The sequence below is a fragment of the Heloderma suspectum genome, chromosome 2 (assembly GCF_057233095.1).
Source record: "Heloderma suspectum isolate Gila_16-S chromosome 2, 16-S_ref, whole genome shotgun sequence".
Classification (NCBI taxonomy): domain Eukaryota; kingdom Metazoa; phylum Chordata; class Lepidosauria; order Squamata; family Helodermatidae; genus Heloderma; species Heloderma suspectum.
In genome coordinates this window covers 229097518-229116554 of record NC_139459.1, presented here as the reverse complement: position 1 = coordinate 229116554, position 19037 = coordinate 229097518, and the positions used below count along the sequence as shown (strand labels likewise).

The following is a 19037-nucleotide window of genomic DNA, read 5'->3' as shown; positions in this document are numbered from 1 at the left end:
AGATCCTGATGTCCCTTCTGTCCACCGCTGCTCCACCTGAGCTGGACAAAAAGAAGTTTCCCATCCCATACAACTAATTTTGTGGGCTTCCAGGACACCTTTGTGTGGCCACTGAAGGAATGCACCATTTAGAATGCTATTTCATAACCTGAAGCTTTCAGATTCAATAAGCAGCTGTCTCCACTCAGCAGCACATCACCCCAGAGCTTTTGAGTTACATTGCATGACTATTAAAATTAATCCTTGTCATAATTAATATGCAGATTAATGAGGGTTAACTATGACGTGCTAGGTTTTCCATGAGTTATTGCAAATGCCTGTGTTGGGGCTTAGTAGGAAAGTGATAAAGGGCATTTATCATAATCCATGATGGCTCCCCACAAGCTGATTGACACTTGTAGGTCTGAGAGTGTGAAGCCACTGCTTAGTGGAAGAAGGACCTTGAGTAGTCTGAGTGTGTGACTGGGCGGTTCATTGGGTGGTTTTGCTATACGCATGTATAAAAATGTAATAGATATGTGAAAATACATAAGAAGAGCCATGCTGGGTCAGACCAAAGGCTCACCTTGTCCAGTATTCTGTGTCCAACAGTGGCTAGCCAAATGCCTCTGGGAGCTTCCAAGCGGGACACGAAGACTAAAACCTAGGGATGTATTAGAAATTCATTTCAGTTCATTTTTTATCAGGATTTTACCCAGTTTGCACCTTCCGGACTGAACACAAACCCGGATGCAATCTGTGGTTGAAGTCTGTACATTTCCGAGCTTGCAAAGTGATTTGTGGACCAAAAAATGCATTTGGCAGCATGTGTCAAATTTGAAAAAGAGCATGAAACTTATACTTTTGAAAACTGCCCACAAATATGCTTTAATGAATGGGAGAAAAATAAGTACATTTCAAAAGTGCACACAACTGATGTGTACATGTGGAATAATGCACATGGAAATGCACACCGATTTTCATTTGAAAAGCAAAGCAAAGCTTGCAATCTGATACGGACTTGATTTGGAACAAGGTTTGAGGTGGAATTTGGAAAACTGTGGCGAGCTCGAGTTTTGCTGATTTGCACATCCCTACTGAAACCCACCTTATGTTGGTTGGTTGTCCTCATCATCTAGTATTACATATGGACTGCCTTTCAACATGGAGGATCCATCTCGTTATCATGGCTAATACCCCCTTGTACATCTATCCTTCTTGCTTAGTCTTTTTAAAAAGGCATTTAAGCTAAAGGGTATTTTCTGGCAGTGAACTGCATATTGGTTAGGAATAATATCAAGGAGTACTATGTTTTGTCCTCCTTAAACCTTCTGCCAATCCATTTCTGTTTTTGTCCCTGAACTGCAGAGGTCTGAAGGTTCAAAATGATTATTTCCACCAAATTCAGAATTGTGTAAGCCTCAGCCTCTATAGTGTTCCCCAAACCAGTCTTTATTTTTCCTAGCTAAAAAAGCCTGACATGTTTTAGTGAGATGAAGTAGTGTATTTGTTGAAGGAAATGGGAAGAGCATTTCCCTGTCTACAGCTTCCACTTCTCTGTGCCTTTTTTGGAAGGCTCTTCAGTCCAGAGGGGTGTTTGTGTGGGAGTTAGATTGACTTTTTGCTTCAGGCATGTCTTACAATATGTAAGACTAGCACTGTATTAATGGAGAACAAGCTTCAGAATTTGGGAAGTACATCTTCTGAATGCTTTTCATTTCAGCAAAAGTCCAACAGGAGATTGATGATGTGGTTGGTGCCAACCGTGCCCCTGGCATGGAAGACCGGGTGAGGATGCCCTTCACCAATGCAGTTATCCATGAGAGTCAATGATACCAAAAAGCGAGTCTGGAGACCATGCCACATACAGTTACTCGTCATATAGAATTCAGGGGCTACCCTTTCCCTAAGGTACGATGACAGAACAACTTGTGGGGAGGAAACGGAGGAAGTAGAATCACAGAATCATAGAATAGTAGGGTTGGAAAGGGCCTACAAGACCATAGAGTCCAACCCCCTGCTCAATGCAGGAATCCAAGTCAGAGCATCCCTGACAGATGGCTGTCCAGCCTCATCTTGAATGCCTCCAGTGTGGGAGAGCCCACCACCTCCCTAGGGAATTGGTTCCATTGTCGTATTGCTCTAACTGTCAGGAAATTTTTCCTGATGTTCAGCTGGAATCTGGCTTCCTGTAACTTCAGCCTATTATTCTGTGTCCTGCACTCTGGGATGATCGAGAATTGATCCTGGCCTTCCTCTCTGCGACAGCCTTTCAAGTACTTGAAGAGTGCTATCCTATCTCCCCACAGTCTTTTCTTCTCAAGGCTAAACATGCCCAATTCTTTCAGTCTCTCCTCACAGGGCTTTGTTTCCAGTCCCCTGACCATCTTTGTTGCCCTCCTCAGAACCCTCTCCAGTTTGTCTGCATCCTTCTTGAAGTGTGGAGCCCAGAACTGGACAGAACTGGACAGTACTCCAAATGAGGCCTAATGCTGAGTAGAGGGGAACTATTACTTCCCGGGATTTGGAAGCTATGCTTCTATTAATGCAGCCCAAAAGAGCATTTGCCTTTTTTGCAGCCACATCACATTGGTGGCTCATCTTCAGCTTGTGATCGACAACAAGTCTAAGATCCTTCTCGCTTGTAGTGTTGTTGAGCGACGTATCCCCCATCTTGTAACTGTGCATTTGGTTTCTTTTTCCTAGGTGCAGAACTTGGCATTTATCCCTATTAAATGTCATTCTGTTGTTTTCTGCCGAGCGCTCCAGTCTATCAAGATCACTTTGAATTTTGTTTCTGTCTTCCAAAGTAATCTGCAAATTTGATCAGCATTCCTTGCACCTCCTCCTCCAAGTCATTCATAAAAATGTTGAAGAGCACTGGGCCCAGGACTGAGCCCTGCAGTACCCCGCTTGTTACCTCTCCCGAGTTTGAGAAGATCCCATTGATAAGCTCTCTTTGAGTCTGATTCTGTAGCCAACTGTGGATCCACCTGATCATTGTTTCATCTAGCCCACTTTGAGCTAGTTTGCTCATCAGGATATCATGGGGCACTTTGTCGAAAGCTTTGCTGAAGTCGAGATATATTATGTCCACAGCATTCCCACAGTCCACAAGGGAGGTTCCTTGATAAAAAAATGAGATCAGATTTGTCTGGCAGGATTTGTTCTTGACAAATTCATGTTGGCTTCGAGTAATCACTGCATTGTTTTCAAAGTGCTTACAGATGGATTGCTTTATAATCTGCTCCAGAATTTTCCCAGGGATTGATGTCAGACTGACTGGTCTGTAGTTCCCAGGTTCCTCCTTTTTACCCTTTTTAAAGATAGGGTCAACATTGGCCCTTCTCCAGTCATCTGGCACTTCACCCGTCCTCCATGATTTCTCAAAGATAATAGACAGTGGTTCTGAGAGTTCTTCTGCCAGTTCCTTTATTACTCTACAGTGTAGTTCATCTTGCCCTGGAGATCTGAAGTCATTCAAAGTAATTAGGCATTCCTTGACCATATGCCTATCAATCTCAAGCTGCAATCCTGCTCCTTCAGCCTGTACTTCACCTTTTCCAGGGGGATCATAGACCCTCTTTTGGGAGAACACTGAGCCAAAGTAGGAATTGAGCACTTCTGCCATTCCTTTGTCCTCTGTTATCATTTTGCCATCCTTATTTAATAGCTTAACCACCATTTCTTTCCTCTGTCTTTTACTATGCACATAGCTGAAGAAAGCTTTTTTGTTGCTTTTAGCATCCCTCAGCTCGTTCTCAGCTTTAGCCTTCCTGACGCCATCCCTGCAGTTCTGTGCTCCCTGCCTGTACAATTCCTTTGTTGCTTGGCCTTCCTTCCACTTCCTATATGTGTCCTTTTTTGTTATCAGGTCATCTCTAAGCTTTTTGTGAAGCCACATTGGCTTCTTCTGTTGTCTTCCACCTTTTTTTTCTTGTTGGAATTGTGCCTTGAGAATTTCCTTTTTTAAAAACTCCCACCCATCTTGGACTCCTTTTCTCATTAGAGTCACTTGCCATATATAGTTACCATATATATGGCCCTGGTGTTGCAGAGGAACTCAGGCACGCTAACTCTTATTTGTTGTGCACTTCGACACTACCCTGACACGTTGGCTCAAGAATCCATTTTGTTGTGAAAGTTGCTGCCATTTAAGGCTGCCAGGGACAAAAAGAAAGCCCCAGATGGCTGCAGAGGGGCAAGACTCATTGCTTCCTCCATAGATTTGATTAAAGGGAGTTGTTGCCATGGAACTATGGAAACATGCAAATGCCTACTAAACTGCCAAGTCACCACCCAGGCAGCTAAACGATGAGGATTCCTTTAAATTGGCCAATCCGGAGCCTTGCTGGGAAATATGGCCCAATCCTATCCTGCTCCCATGCAGCAGACAAGTCAATGGGTTCAACTTCTAGCTGGCTACCTCATGTGATACCTTTTGCCCAATCCTATAGCATTCCCACCCACGAGACAGGTCAATGAGTTCAAGGTCTACTTGGCCACCTCTTGTGATACCTTTTGTTTCCTAAACTGGTAATTAATTACCTTCTGTGGCATGGCTTTGTAAATGGGACAGCTAACTGACCTTAACCCAGTCCGGTAGCCAGGAATCTCCCTGAAGTTTCCTTTCTTTACGCAGTGCCAAATTACTGTTCCCTTCCTGAGTCCAGTCCCGTACCCATTACCCCATTCCAAAATTCTTTATTTTGGAACCTATAATTGTCATCTAATTTGGGCACCAATTTTTTTTGGTTCTTTCTAGTCAGGCAGTCTGCTTGCTCCTGGGTCTCAGCTGAGCTCTGAGAATAACGCCAGGGATTGCTTGGTCCATGTGACCCTTTCCTGGCACCTTTGCTGCTTCCCCTTAGCACCTAATCTACATTTCAAGGGCCAGAGTCTCCTCCAGGTGGAGCCTCAGTCAGGAAACTGCAACTAGAATGACCAAGAGGCTGGAACTGGGATTGGGGTGGGACTGTTCAGCTTAGAAAAAAGGCGAATGAGGGAGACATGATAGAGGTATACAAAATGATGCATGGTGTGGAGAAAGTGGATTAGGAGACACAGAAGCCAGGGTCATCCCCTGATGCTGACTGGTGGGAGATTCAAGACAGCTAAAAGAATTTTTTTCTTCACACATCGCATAGTTAAAGAATGGCATTTGCTACCAGAAGATGTAGTGATGGCCACCAAACTGGATTTCTTTAAAAGGGGGTTAGACAATTTCATGGAGGATAAAGCTCTCAATGACTCATTCACGGTGGTTGTATGTTACCTCTAGTTTCAGAGGCAGTATGCCTATGTACACCAGTTGCTGGGGGAAACAAACTGGAGGGTGTTATTGTGCTTGTGTCCTACTTTTGGGTTCTCCACAAGTAGTACACACATCCAGAAGTAGGACATGCATCAGGGCCAGCCAGCCCAGGAAGCAGGATGAGGTGCCTGCCTCAGGCAGCACGCAGCAAAGAATAGTGGATTGGGGGTCCTGCTGCTGCCCTCCTTGCTTGCTAGGACTGGCCCCAGGAGCAATACTGCCACTGTGTGCTCCCCGCTGTATTGGCCCCAGGCACATAGCCAAGTCATTTGTAGTGTTAGAGGGGCCTAGAGATCCATAATGTTTGCTTAAGTTCATTATTGGTGCAATTCCCATGCTAGTAAGCCTCTAAGCATGTGCAGATGAGTCAAAAGGCCGATAACAGCCTTCTTGGTGCATTCCTTGCTAATGAGGAGAGTCTTTATCTCTGATGTGCCTGGGAAGCAAAGTCTGTTGACAGGTGGCTGTGCCTGAGAACCAAACACTTCTAGCCTATGCGGGGAATGAATGCTGGGGGTGCTTGCTAGTGTTGTGCTGCCTCATGGCTAACATGTATTGTATAAAACCCATTTGACCCAATGGCTCGTGGTTCAGAGAAGCTGTCTGATCCAACCACTGGGTACGCCTGTGTGCTGTAAGTTACCCAATAAAGTACTCCTTGTAAGCAAACCTTTGAGTCTGATGTATCACTATCTTGGCACCTCTAAATTATGAGTTCAGAGCCTACGGCTGGGGCAACACACCCGCCTGCCCCCCATCTATTGCTGCCATGAACCCACCACCCGCCCTACTCAATTCCTGCTCCTGCCACCACTGTCACTTTAGCAGTTTACAGATGCAGATGGATGTAACAATCTAGCACTGCAAAGTGAAAGTATCAGGCATATTTGTATGGTATGAACAGGAGAACATAAGCACATTGGTAAAGCATGGCACAAAAGGAGCCATGAAGCAATGCCTGTGTGCAAGTGGCCCCTTGAAATTCTCCACTCTATTTGTGGGCAGAGAAATTGGGGGGACCAGCAGAAGCAGCTACCCTATTGACAGCCAGGCCACCATTTTGCACCCTCCACAGTACCCCAGACCTAATGTTCTGGACACTGAAGGATGGGGTAGGGGGGCAGAATGGCAGCAGCCACAGAGAAAAATTATAGAAACTAGTCAGAGAAAATACTGCAAAGTGGCCTTTTTTGCATGAGGTGAGAAAAAAGAAAGATCGTAGAAATTTTCTTAGGAAAATGTCTGTTAAGAAATTTTAGCTCGCTCTTCAGGTACATACATATGATCACATCAAGGCTACTTTTTATAATGTCGTATCAATATGAACATATACATCAGCAATGTCTGGGTTGGAGGAGGAAGGAGGGTGTAAAATGCAAGTAAGCTGAAGGATCTGAAAGCTGCAGCAAACTGTTCCTGCTCTATTCCTAGAATTAATTTTGGGGATTCCCGCAGTTAAACTGGAAGGAGTGGAATACAGGGCAGAGTGAACTCATGGAACAATAAAGGAATAGCTCAAGGGATATCTACTCATCTAGTTAGTATTGGCTCATTCCTCTGTGTGTGCTTCCCCAGTTTATCTTGCTCAAAACTTGTCTATTTCTTAGATATTCATAAAACTGAGGCAAGTGATGCAATCTGTCTCCTCCTCTCCCTGAAGGGCACTGCCATCATTCCATTGCTCGCATCCGTGCATTTTGACCCTGTCCAGTGGGAGACTCCCGAAAAGTTTAACCTGGACCATTTCTTGGATGAACAGGGCCAGTTCAGGAAGAGAGATGCCTTCATGCCCTTTTCAGCAGGTAACTCCATTTGTTTTAACAACCCAAGCCACAAGCCCAGTGCTTATCTTTACTGTGTTTCCTGAGCACTATATAGGTTACCTGTCATTGCTTAGCTCTCTCTCCCCCTCCCTCTCTTCCCCAGGAAAGCAGGCATGCCCAGGGGAAGCACTGGCTCGGATGGAGCTCTTCCTGTTTTTCAGCACCCTGCTCCAGAACTTCACCTTCCAGCCAGCTGGAGATGCCAAAAATATGGATCTAATGTCTTTGCATGCAGAAGTGAAAATGAGGAAACCATGCTGTCCGATACAAGCCATTAGACGTACAGTGTGATCTTGTGGCTGAAAATCTGCAAGAGGAAGGGAAGCAACTGGTTAAAAATATGCCTAGTCAGTAGGACAGAAGTTCGGCCGATGCCTTCCTTCACTCATTCAGCAACTCCTAGCTTCATATACAGGGGACACCTCTACATGTGAGTGGTTAGGTGTTAAATGTTCTTATGATGGCAAAAAAGAAGCGCTTCTGAGCCATTCCCTAACTTCCATCCATTTGCTAATTAAAATGCACCACATAACCAAGTGCTGAAAGTGCATTTATTTTTTGAAAGCGCTTTTTGCACGTTGCCACAAACATTTGTCCAAGTTCCATTGAAGGGAGTAGTGTTCTCCCTAAAATACACTGATTGTTGATATATGCCCAGCTGCAAAGAAAAGACCACGCCTGATTTAAACACACACAATTTTGGAAAGAGAAATTCACAACTAGGGATGGATCTGTCTATCTCTGGTCCATGTCGCTTTCACGCATCCTAAGGGCTTTGCTACATGAGGCTGGTAATCCTCTGTATCTACTTTTGTTTTTGTCACAGAGATGAGATCTGAGCTCTACAAAAAGTGCTTTTTGTTTCTTACTTTTCTGCTATATAATGTCTAGGGGAGTGTCTCCATGAGTGATTTACTCTGAGCTGGCTGCATTTGGAGGATACATTCATGACGTTGTGGCCATCCAACAGCCACCCTGGAGCTTATAAGGGAAAAAATTGATTTCCTGAGACTGCTTAAAGTCCCATTCTTTTTATCGAGTGGGGTTCTCCCTGGTATAGTTGCTGTGTGCCCCAACCCTCGCATTGACCTCGGGTATGCTAGCCCTGCCCAGGGATGTGCCTTTCACCATGACCCTGGTCAAGGGATGTTTCCTGTGTGTTTCCTGTCCCTGCACAAACCAATTAGTGTCTCCTCAGAAGTATCTCCCATTGTGGTCAATGAGGCTTGTCCTTTGAATGCCCACATCAGAATCTACGGAGATCCCTCTCAATTGAAATGGCACAATTTAAAGCACAAATTCCCTAAAGGCTGTAAAGCACTGTCTCGAGGTTCTGATTCTCTGTTGTTCTGTTTATTGCCTCAGAAAGTAGCTACTTCACACCTTTGTTAAAGAGATCCTGCACGGCATCGGGTTAGAAAGGGGGCTGGTTTCTCATCCCTGTGTCCCCCCCCCCGGTCTTTTCCAGCACAAGCATATGTGTTACTTTCAAGTAGACACTTCCATTGTGCTCAGCGAGGCTTGCTCCTTAAATGCAGATGCACCTGGAGCTTCTGGGGAAAGGAGAAAAGGGGGAAGGTGGGGGGAACCCTCTCTTATTGGTTGAGCACCCCTGCCAGTCAGATGACATTCACTCCGACCCCCAGCCCCACCCGGAAGTATGCTCTGTGAAGCGTTTTTTACTGATGCGGAGCACTCACTCGTAGAGCCCCGCATGGACCAAAGAACAGCAAAGCTGATTCCTTTTAAAAAATGTGGTACTCCTCCATTCACTTCTCTTCTGTTGTCATGGAAATGCCCCCAGGTGGAGCTGTGCTATAGCAGAATAGCATAAATACACAAGTAGAAACAACATGGTCAGTTATAATACTCCATTTTCACCATTCTAAAAAAATCCAGGAAAGTGCTCTGAAAAAACAGAAGCAAAACCAGAGGATCACGACATCATGTAAAGAACCCATGAACAACTGTGAGTAAGGAATCATGAGTGCACAATAAATGCCTCATGTAGAAAAGCTCCAAGTCCATCCTGTCTACATTGCAGTTCGCAATTTTTTAAATAATATGTTCTGCCATGAAATTCACATTTAAAAATGCTACCTATGTTTATGAGGTGGTCCAAGGGATACCTTTAAAGTTTTTATGTCTTCTTTTTTGAAAAACAAATGAAGTGGAAGCTTCAAGTAGCTTCCAGGGAGGGCTGCTCTGTAGCCATTTAATTGCCATTTGGAAATGTATGTTATTAACTGAAGTAACTGAGAGTTAATGATGTGGATATAGCAGAAGAGCAAGAAAAAATGACACTCCTGAAGAAATCCCCCCTGGACCTAGGAGATCTTAGTAGCCTTAGGGCAGTCAGTGGTGAATCTTTTTCCTGTGCCAGATCTTGAGTCGGTGGTTGGCAGCCAGCTCCAGGTGTTCTTCAATGAGACAGATGATTATCTGGATCCATTTCAGCCAGGTTTCAGGCTGGGTTTTGGCAGAAACAGCCTTGGTCACCTGTATGATATTAGGAGAGAGAGAGACCGCGGGAGCGTGACCCTGCTGATTCTCCTTGATCTCTCGGCATCCTTGATACCCTTGACAATGGTACTGTTCTGAGGCAGCCTTCTGAGCTGGGATTGCAGGAGGGTACTGCATGAAACTGTTGAGTGGGTCATCAGAAGTTTGGAAGTGTGCTCGCATCAGTATGCTGATGACATGCAGCTGTATTTCACCTTTTCATCTTCATCAGGTGAGGCTGTGGCTGTGCTAAATCAGTGGCAGGCTACTAGGGTTGCAGTAGATTTTTTCCCTCAGAATTTGCTTCGTTGGCTTGGACAGGGGGCTGCCTCGGCATGGAGCCTCAGAATGACGTTATGCTTTGCCTCAGGTGTGAGGCAGAAGCTCCTCTTCCCTCGTTTCCTGAAGCTTCAAATGTCTTCCCTACAGACCACAATGGGCACATCAAGAAATATCTATCACTCTTCCTTTGTCACCAGAAGAACCGGAGGACATTTGTAGATAGAGTACACAATTCTGAGGGGATGAGGCCTACCCAATTTCAGACAAAGAGGTGCAGGGGTGGGGTGGGGGGTTGTGCCAGATGCTTTTAAAATTTGAGAGAGTATTTTAAAAATGGCAAGCACCTTGGCCACAACACCCTCCCAGCCCCAATATCAGAGAAGGGTGTTCAGAGAGAGAGAGGGCAATGCGTGCACCTTTACCAGCAGGCAGTATCAGCAGATCAGAGGCAGGCAGAGAAGTGGGTGGGGTGGACATTTCTTGAGAGGAAAGAGGGGCAGAAGTAGGAGCAATGTTCATCCTTTTTACCAGGCACACTGCTCAATGGGCAAAACTCAGTGTCTGTGTTCTTGTGTTGTGTGATGATGTCTGCCTGTCTGTGCCTCTTTCTCTCAGCCCCCCCTCCCCCCAGTGTTATATCACCACGCACTGCTATAAATCCCACAGAGTCCAGTCCTCTGTGGCTGGTCAAGCAACAGAGTCCCACTCACAAGGTGGCAAGGGTGAAGGAGTTTGGTGTCAGCCCCCCACTGAACAGGCAACAGTAAGACAGCACTTTTCTGCTCTAGGTAGCACTCCACATATGACATCTGGGCCCCATCTACATGATCCTTTTGCTCTGGTGCCACTTCGAAGGGAAGATTTTTGTGACAGATGATGCAGTCCTCACTTCGTAGCCCAATCATGGTTTTCACGGAGAAATCTGGGTTTTGTCAGAGTCCATTTGCTGCAAAGTTTGCACTTGTTTCGGGTTCACTGTGGGGGTGGGGTGGGGATTGAGCTGTCCCTTCCTTGGATTGAAATCGCAGCATCATTAGTGATGCCCCATGATGCTAAGTCATGTATTTCATGTCAGAAGTTGAGTATTCCATTCCATATGCAATCAGTCACCAGAAGCAAACTTTCCAGGTAACTCCAGGAGAAGAGATAAAAGTGTTTTTCCGTTGCAGCCATGGAGGCAGATTCTGTTGTTGCATTGGGCTGCATACTTTTTGTGCGAATGCTGCAGTCATCGTCAGTGCAAAGGACATAGCCGTACTCATCTTGCGGCTTTGTGCTTGCACTCAGAAACCGTCAGTCCCACTGATTCATGAGCTACTGTTTTACGCCAGGAGAAACAATAAACTCGCACTGCAGGCTTGTCCATTAGCTTCCACGTTCATTGCCAGGGAAGGAGCAGTCAGTGGGCTCTCTTCCTTTTGGGGGCATCCTGTCTGGCTCCAGATTACTGGAAGGGAGGCACACACAACTCGTGTCCCAACAGGCCAAATGCAGCCCATCACGATGACTGGTCAACCCCCAGGAGGGCAACGGACATCCTGCATTTGCTGCCTGCTTTGGATCGTGAGACAGGGAGCGCATCAAGCCTCTGGCAAGCAGTGGGACGTGGCTGGTGAGCTGCCTGTGGCTTGCTTGGTCAGATGGAGGTGAATGATTCCACGTGTTTCCACAACAGTATGCTTGAGAACAAAAACTAAGGGAATGTCACAAGATCACTTAGGGCAGTTTCCCCGAAGGAGGTCTGGCACCACCACCACCACCACCACCAAAAGAGGTCTTGCATAATGAATAACATGTTGCCCCATTCCGGCCTCAGCTTGTTATGCAATATGGTCTCATGCTCATTGACCAGCTGGGATCAAATCCTACAGCGTGAGGCAGGGAAAAGGTGCCTTATTTCATCAAGTTGAAGCATTTGCTGGGAGATCTACTGGACCTATCAGTGGACAAATGACTCCATTTGTTCCATCTCCTTACAATGATACACTAAGAGCTGCCAAATTGCTGGGACTGAGGATAATGTTGTCTCCATTAGACACCCTTCCCTTGTGGATATCATTTCTACTCTGGGTCAATACACTCAACCCCCCATGCTCAGCTTCAGCATCCTGTCACCGAATCATCTAAAAGATATTGCAACCAGCCCTTATGATAATTATTCGAAAGGAGGTTTCACTGTCCAATTAACCAGACTGGTTTCTGATTCTGCTAAAGCTCATTGCGAAGTATGGCCCTGTCTTCACTCTCTGGATGGGACCAAAGCCTCTGGTCGTGCTCTGTGGATACCAAGAGGTGAAAGATGCTTTGGTGGATCATGCAGAAGAGTTTGGCGGGTGTTCCGAGAACCCCGTTCGAGATAGAATAGAGAAGGATCGAGGTGCGCCCTCTTACCTTCCCTTGTTTGTTCTTATTTGGATTTAAGCTTCTCTCTTTGATTTGAGATGCAGCCACCTGTTCCACAATTCTCAGGGTCAAAGTAAACATGACGTTAATGGTGTTAATGTCAGTAAGTTGCACTTTTTTGTTATATAAATAGCAGGCACAAAGACGCCTGAGCGGACTCAGGATCCAGGGTTAGGGGGGACCCTAGACCTGTTCTCATGTCACAAGAGCACACTGTGGCTTACTTTACTCATGGGGGCTGTGACATTGTGCTGAGTGCCTGCTGGTGCCATTTTGCTTGCCATGCTTGCTGTGTCGTGTGAACCCAGGCGGCAGGGGTTGTTTGACAGTAGATAGTAAACACGCCATGGGTTATCTGAGGATTGTCATGCCAAAAGGACAGACCCCCATGGGTAAACTAAGCCATGGTGGGCTCTCTTTTTTCTGCCCATACCGTATCATGACAGAACTTTGTGACATGATTCCACCACCTCATGCATTCTCCTCCCACCCTCAGCAGCTGCCAACAATGTGGAGTGGATTTAGGGAAGAAAGCAAGGTAGTGATGTCAAATCTCTTTCGGTTCATTGTTTCTTTCATTATGGTAAACTGTGTTGCAAATGCAAGACTTATTTTCTTAAAAGATAAAAAAGCCCTTTCAGAACATGGTTCTGATCTCTGTGAACTTTCTAAACAGGGGGAGGGGCAGTCCGCTGTGGACTCCAGAGGTCGCATTCCTGGGAATTTGGCGTAATTTGGATCCACAGCAAATTTCTCCAGCATGTCTATTTTAGACTGAGCTTCCTTTTTGGGGTCCTTATCCAGTCCACCATTACTGAGCCCCAACTCTAATTCAACACCTCCACAGACAGACTCATTTCGATCACATAGGGAGAAAACAGACTGGGTGTTATCAACATCCTGATGGCACATCTACATCACTACATGCCTCCCCTTGTGGTTTCACATAGGCTGTCTTGAACATCACAGCAGAAAGGCCAGAGCAATAGTCTCCAGCAACATCTTTTCCAAATTGTCATAAAATGGGACCAGAACCACCGCAATGCTGTGCCCCCAAGTCACATCCCAGATCATGGTCCAGAAGTATACCATGGTTAATCCTATCAAAAGACTCTGAAAGGTCCAGGGGTGTGTTTCCACACTATCGGCTTCACTTTGTTTGCAACTTTGTTGCAATGTTTCCCCAATCACATCTTCTCCTTTTCCAGTTTCTACAGTGCTTAAAGTCTCAGCTTATCATCGCTGTAACGTGGGCTCTGTACTGTTTCTACTGAGCTCTAATCGAATCGTTTTCTTGATGGCTGGGTGGAGTCTGAGTGGAGTCTGGGTTGGGCCTGATTACCTCATCAGTGTTCCTGCCTCCTTGGCCGTGTTTCCAGGATAAAGAAGGAGAACCTAATGGAGGAGTACGGGATTTCTAAAGAGGTATCAACTTTGCTGTGAAGAGAGGCTTCCCTCCTCTCCCCCCCTTTCTCCTTTCCCCTGAAAGTCCAGATGCACCTGCATTTCAGGAGCAAGCCTCATTGAGCACAATGGGAGTTACATCTGAGTAGACACACACATGGTTGTGCTAGGAAGGGGGGGGGAGAACACAAAGAGGGAAACTAGCCTCCATTTTAACCCAGAGGACCACATTGACCGCAATGGGAGTTACTTCTGACAAGACAGTAATGGGTTTGTTGTGGGAAAGAGACTGAAACCAGCCCCCATTTTAACGCACAGGATCTCTATTTGGAAGGAAGCTGTGAAGGAGTTACGTCCTAAGGCAATGGACCAACACCTCGAGATCGCGCTTAATCACATTTAAGGAATTGGGCTTAAAAGTGTGCCATTTCAATTGAGGCGGAAACTCTGTAAGTTCTGATGTAGGCATTCAAAGGCAAGCCTCGTTCAGCACAATGGGAGTTACTTCTGAGGAGATACTAATGGGTTTGTTGTGGGAAAGAGAGTAGTAAAGACAAAGACAGAATCCAGCCCCCACTGTAACCTGCAGGATAGCTATAACGGAGCTGCGAAGTACTTTCTTCCTATGGCAGTTAATTGGAGCCTTGCTTGGTCGCTTAAACGCATTTAAGGAATTGGGCTTTAATGTGTGCCGTTTCAATTGTGGGGGAATCTCAGCCTTATCCACCTCAATGGGAGTTACTTCTGAGGAGACAGTAATGGGTTTGTTGTGGGAAAGAGAGCAAAACCAGCCCCCATTTTAATGCACTGAATCTCTATATGGAAGCTGTGAAGGAGTTACATCCTAAGACAATGGACCAAAGCCTCGAGATCGTGCTTAATTGCATTTAAGGAACTGGGCTTTGATATGGGCCATGTCAATTGAGAGGCTTCTCTGTTATTTCTGTGGTCACTGACAGGGCAAGCCTCATTCAGCACAATGGGAGAACCCACCCCCCACCCCTGACTGGGGTCATGGGCTGTGTTCTAGTGCTTATTTTCAATGATATTTTAAAAGTTGGTCCCTCGGCATCCTGCTCCAAAATGGCGACAAAACTTCTGGAAAACAGGGAGGGAAAGGGTTGGGTCACTGAGGTCAGAGTGACACACCCATAAAGGCTGGGCTACATGCCCCATGGGCAGGACTATGATACCGGACCCAGTGCAATTGTGGAAACAGGTCAGTACTGGAGCTGTGGTAAGCTGGAAAAGTCAGACTATAAGCAGTTTCAGAAGAAGCAGTTTTTCAGCAAAAAAACACAGGCGGCGCTGGGGCTGAATGGCCACGAAGTCGTGGAAACACAGAGACCTCACCGCACAGCCACGCTGGAGTAAATCGCTGGTGGAAACACAGCCCAGGAAATTTAGCAGGATCCCACTGCCCCCGTGCTTCTCCCCACCATATGTCATCGATTATCAGGACAATCACAACCATTTTGCTGCAGGTCCAGGTTTTAAAATCAGACGGTAATGGATTCAGATATCCATGGTTATTCCAGTATAGCTTTCCGGCTTTACACTCTTCCTTATTTTTCTGAGTCTCATAATGGCCAAGTGATTAGAAGACTTGTGATTATAATATTTAATTAATTGTCATTTGGAAATGTATGTGATTAATTGAAATAACTGAGAATTAATTATATGGATGTAGCAGAACAGCAAGAGAAAATGACAATTTATTTTGGAAATATGGGTCTAAGAAAAGGCTCTGAAAATACTGAATATAGAGAAGAAGATGAGCCATCTGGACCGTTTACTCTTTTAGAAGCCCTTAAATCAGGGGTGGGCACGCGGCCCACAACCCCCACCCTGCCACCAAATCTGGCACCAGAGAAAATATTTCACAATCTTTTAAAGAAAAAAAAGGCACCTCTAGCACTACGGAGTGATACAAGGGTCAAATTTAGGTTGTTTGCACTCTGTAGCCACCAAACCAAAAATACCAGCGAGTTTTAACTCAAAGCTCATACTGCCAGTAACTACACCTTAGGAGAGGCATTGCAACCTTTTTGAATCGGGGGAAACCTGCACCAGACCCAGTGATTGGTGGTTGTGGGAAAGTGGGTGAGGTCAGGGGAAGGGACAGTGGCCTTCTGGGCACCTCCCAGAAGGCAGATTTGGCTCCTGCATCTGAGGCTCTGCACCCCTGCAGCAGAGGAAGAGTGACTCCAGGGTTCCCAAGTGAAACTTTTTAAAACTTTCCCTGATGTTCCCCCTGGACTATTTCCTGGTGCACAGAGGCAAGTGGGATTCTGGGCCCAAATGTTCTGCTTGTGACCTCTCTACTCCTTTGGGTCTCAGATATGCTCCTTTCTCTGCAATGCCCTGACAGGTTCTGCCAACCATTCATTGTACTGGAACAACTGCACAAGGCGGAAGAGCCTTAGTCTGAGGCCTCGGGATCCGAATTGATTGGCCCTGCAGAGATGTCACCGTGACATAATAGGAAACTACAAACAACTCATGAAAGGGATCAGTGGCTTGAGCAAGCGCAGCCATGCAAGTCAAATCGACAGGCCTCTTTGTCTTTGGCTGCCAAAAGGAGGGAAGGGAACACATCGCATTCGCAGCGCTTGTTAAAAGCTCGGACCTCAGTAGATGGCAGAGCTGGTACATGGGAGTAATAGGCCTCAGCTCTTTCACACTTGTGGACCATTGTTGGGAAGGCAGTAAATACCGTGGTTACTGCTGAAGCACAAATCCCTCCCTTCTGAGGTTCAAACAAGGGCTGAAGCCTGAGTGCAACTAAAGCAGAGAGGAAGGAACCTTAGGACCATGGGGGCTGGGGAGGGGAAGTTCCACTCTCCCTGCTAGTGTCCAGACAAAAATGGCCTCTCTGAAGGTGCTGTTTCCCTTTCAAGGAAAGATTCTGGTAGGGTTGTGTGAGTATGTCATGGGTTTTTTGTACCTCCCCACCGCCTGCTCCCCCACCCGTTTGCTTTTCGAGGCACAAATGCATTCTTTTCGCTTTGTACACAGTGATTAACATTCTCTGTGTACCGGTGTGTCTGCTGTGAAACAGGGGATGAATGGTTCACACATCATGCTCACCAACCCACGAACGGGCCAATAGTAAGTTGTCTGCAGAAAGTGGAAGTGAGGAGTGCACTGGCTCGCTCCCACTTGTGCCCGGCAAATCCTGGGTTACTTAGACTATGATTTGCGGTTACGTATAAACTGGGTCACTGTGTGTTGTTTTGGATTGGAAGCTGGGGTGGGGAGCCAAGAATTTCAGTTCACTCTGATAACACCGTTTACATTCCTCCCCTCCTGCACAGACTGTATATAAATCTGCCAATTTGAGGTTAATACTGAATGCGTCTGATGGAGCAGACAATATCCATGGAAGCTTATGCCAGAATGAAATTCCTTAGTTTTAAGGTGCCACCAGACTCTTCGTTGTCTTTGCTGCCTGGAGCAGACTAAGGTGGCCCCCCTGGAAAACACAAGATCATATTGTGTCTGAAGTCAGAGGCCTGTTGTCTGCTGTGCAAGCAGAGGAGCCTAATTAATGTAGTTACTTAACATGACAGCTTTATCCCCTGGTCATTGACACCTTTTGGAATTGCCTGAGGGCAGCTGAAAAACTCACTCAGCCTGTGACAGAGGAAAGTGCTTGCCTCTGAGGGCTGCATGTAATTAAATCTCCTCCTCCTCCTCCTCCTCCTCCTCCTCCTCCTCCTCCTCCTCCTGATGATGATGATGAATTTCCTCAGTGCTTTCTGGAGACCAAAAGTACAAGGACATGTGCTTTAATAAGGCACAGATATGCTGGATGAGATGGGCTGTCTTCTCCATACAAATCCCCACAGTTTCTCCCACAACCTTAAAAGGGCTCTGTGGCTGTATTAGCTGCAGGACAGGCAGAAACAGGCAGACCTTTCCCCAGCACTGCACATTCATATTGGTGAAATGTGGTACGTGTTGCATGTCTACAGCAGCTGTTAAAGGCACAGGTGTTAATTTCAAGCATGACAGATCTGTGGCTCAAACTTGTCTCTAATTCACATCTGACCTAGAATATTAATCCCATTTATTCAATGGGGGGAGGAATGTAGAGAGTTTGGCAGCAAAGGTTGTAGTGACTCTGCAGTGAAGGGACAAAGGCTTCTGGTTAAGGGTGGCACAAGGTGTCCTGCTCCCTGAGGCAGGAGAGCATGCCCTGTTCTCCTCCCTTGTCCTCCTCCCTTGTCCTCCTTTTCTGCCTCCTCCCCCTCAGTGCCTTATACTGCGGGGGTGCTTCTTCCTGAGAAGAAGTAATGTGGTAGAAGCGGCCCTGGAGAGCACCTCTGTCATCATGGCACAGGCAGTTTCCAGGGCAACCTCATCTCTAATGCCTTGCTCTGAGGAAGGATGGCCTCAGAGATAGGCATTTGGGCTTGGTGGGCATTCTGGAGAACCGCACTGGCAGATGTCCTGCTGAGGCACTGCCGTAGCAGGACCATGACTGACACAGCTCTCGTGGGAGCCCGCCAGACCATGCCTCACTCTCAGGGATCCTCAGATCAATGCTTAAGGTGGCTGCTCAGGAGAGCCATGCCAGCCGCTCTCCTGTAGCATTTAGAGCAGCGGGAGAGCACCCGGTGCAGCCTGGAGTATCAGCTCCGCAGTACCAGCTGGGCAGATGCCTCACTCTAAGGGCCCCAGAAACCGAGGCACAAGTCCAGCTGCTTTGGAGAGCTGCACCAGCTGCTTTCCTGCTGTGGCATTTGCTGCAGTGGGACAGCATCTGGCGGGGCTCTTTGGAGTGTCTGCCAGCCCTGTTGCCTCACTCTGTGCAAGACAGCGGCCTGGGTGGCAGTGGCAGAGCAAGACTATGAGTGGAGGCCCTTCCATTGGTGGGGGCTGTGTGATCTCTTGCCCCTCCCATTCTGCTGCCTGAGGCAGGGATTCATCCCACCTCATAGGAGGGCTGGCCGTGCTTCTGGTGTGTCATCATTCATGCAATTAGTGTCACGTCTTCTTTGATCCTGAGCTCTTACGTGTTTTCTTTTAAAGCAGTCAATGTGATCATTGCAGTTCAATGGACATGATGGAAAGGAGAACAGAGCTCTTATACTTTCCATATTTGGGCAGAAGTGGGAATTACTGTAGGTGCAGCTTCTTACCCATGACTAGTTGCCTCTTCTGCACAATATTTATCCAAGGCCAGGGACCCCTTCTTTCCTCTGCATCTGATCAGCATGGCTGCAATTTAAATCACCCCACACATCCCGTGATTTCTTGAAGTGTTCCAAGGAACAGAAATGTTCCTTTGGCCAATGTATTTTTCATTCATTTAAAATATTTTT

General features: G+C 46.5%; 1 protein-coding gene across 1 annotated transcript in view; it reads left to right on the top strand.

The window, feature by feature from the left end:
* The window catches only part of LOC146354190 (cytochrome P450 2C5-like), a 37717-nt gene extending 30067 nt beyond the window's left edge, over positions 1–7650 (top strand). The window contains exons 7-9 of the mRNA XM_084832377.1: positions 1703–1767; positions 6954–7095; positions 7220–7650. Of these exons, the coding sequence (XP_084688503.1) occupies positions 1703–1767; positions 6954–7095; positions 7220–7407 (395 nt within the window). The 3' untranslated portion in view covers positions 7408–7650. The remainder of the gene's footprint in view (positions 1–1702; positions 1768–6953; positions 7096–7219) is intronic.
* Positions 7651–19037: the final 11387 nt, after the last annotated feature.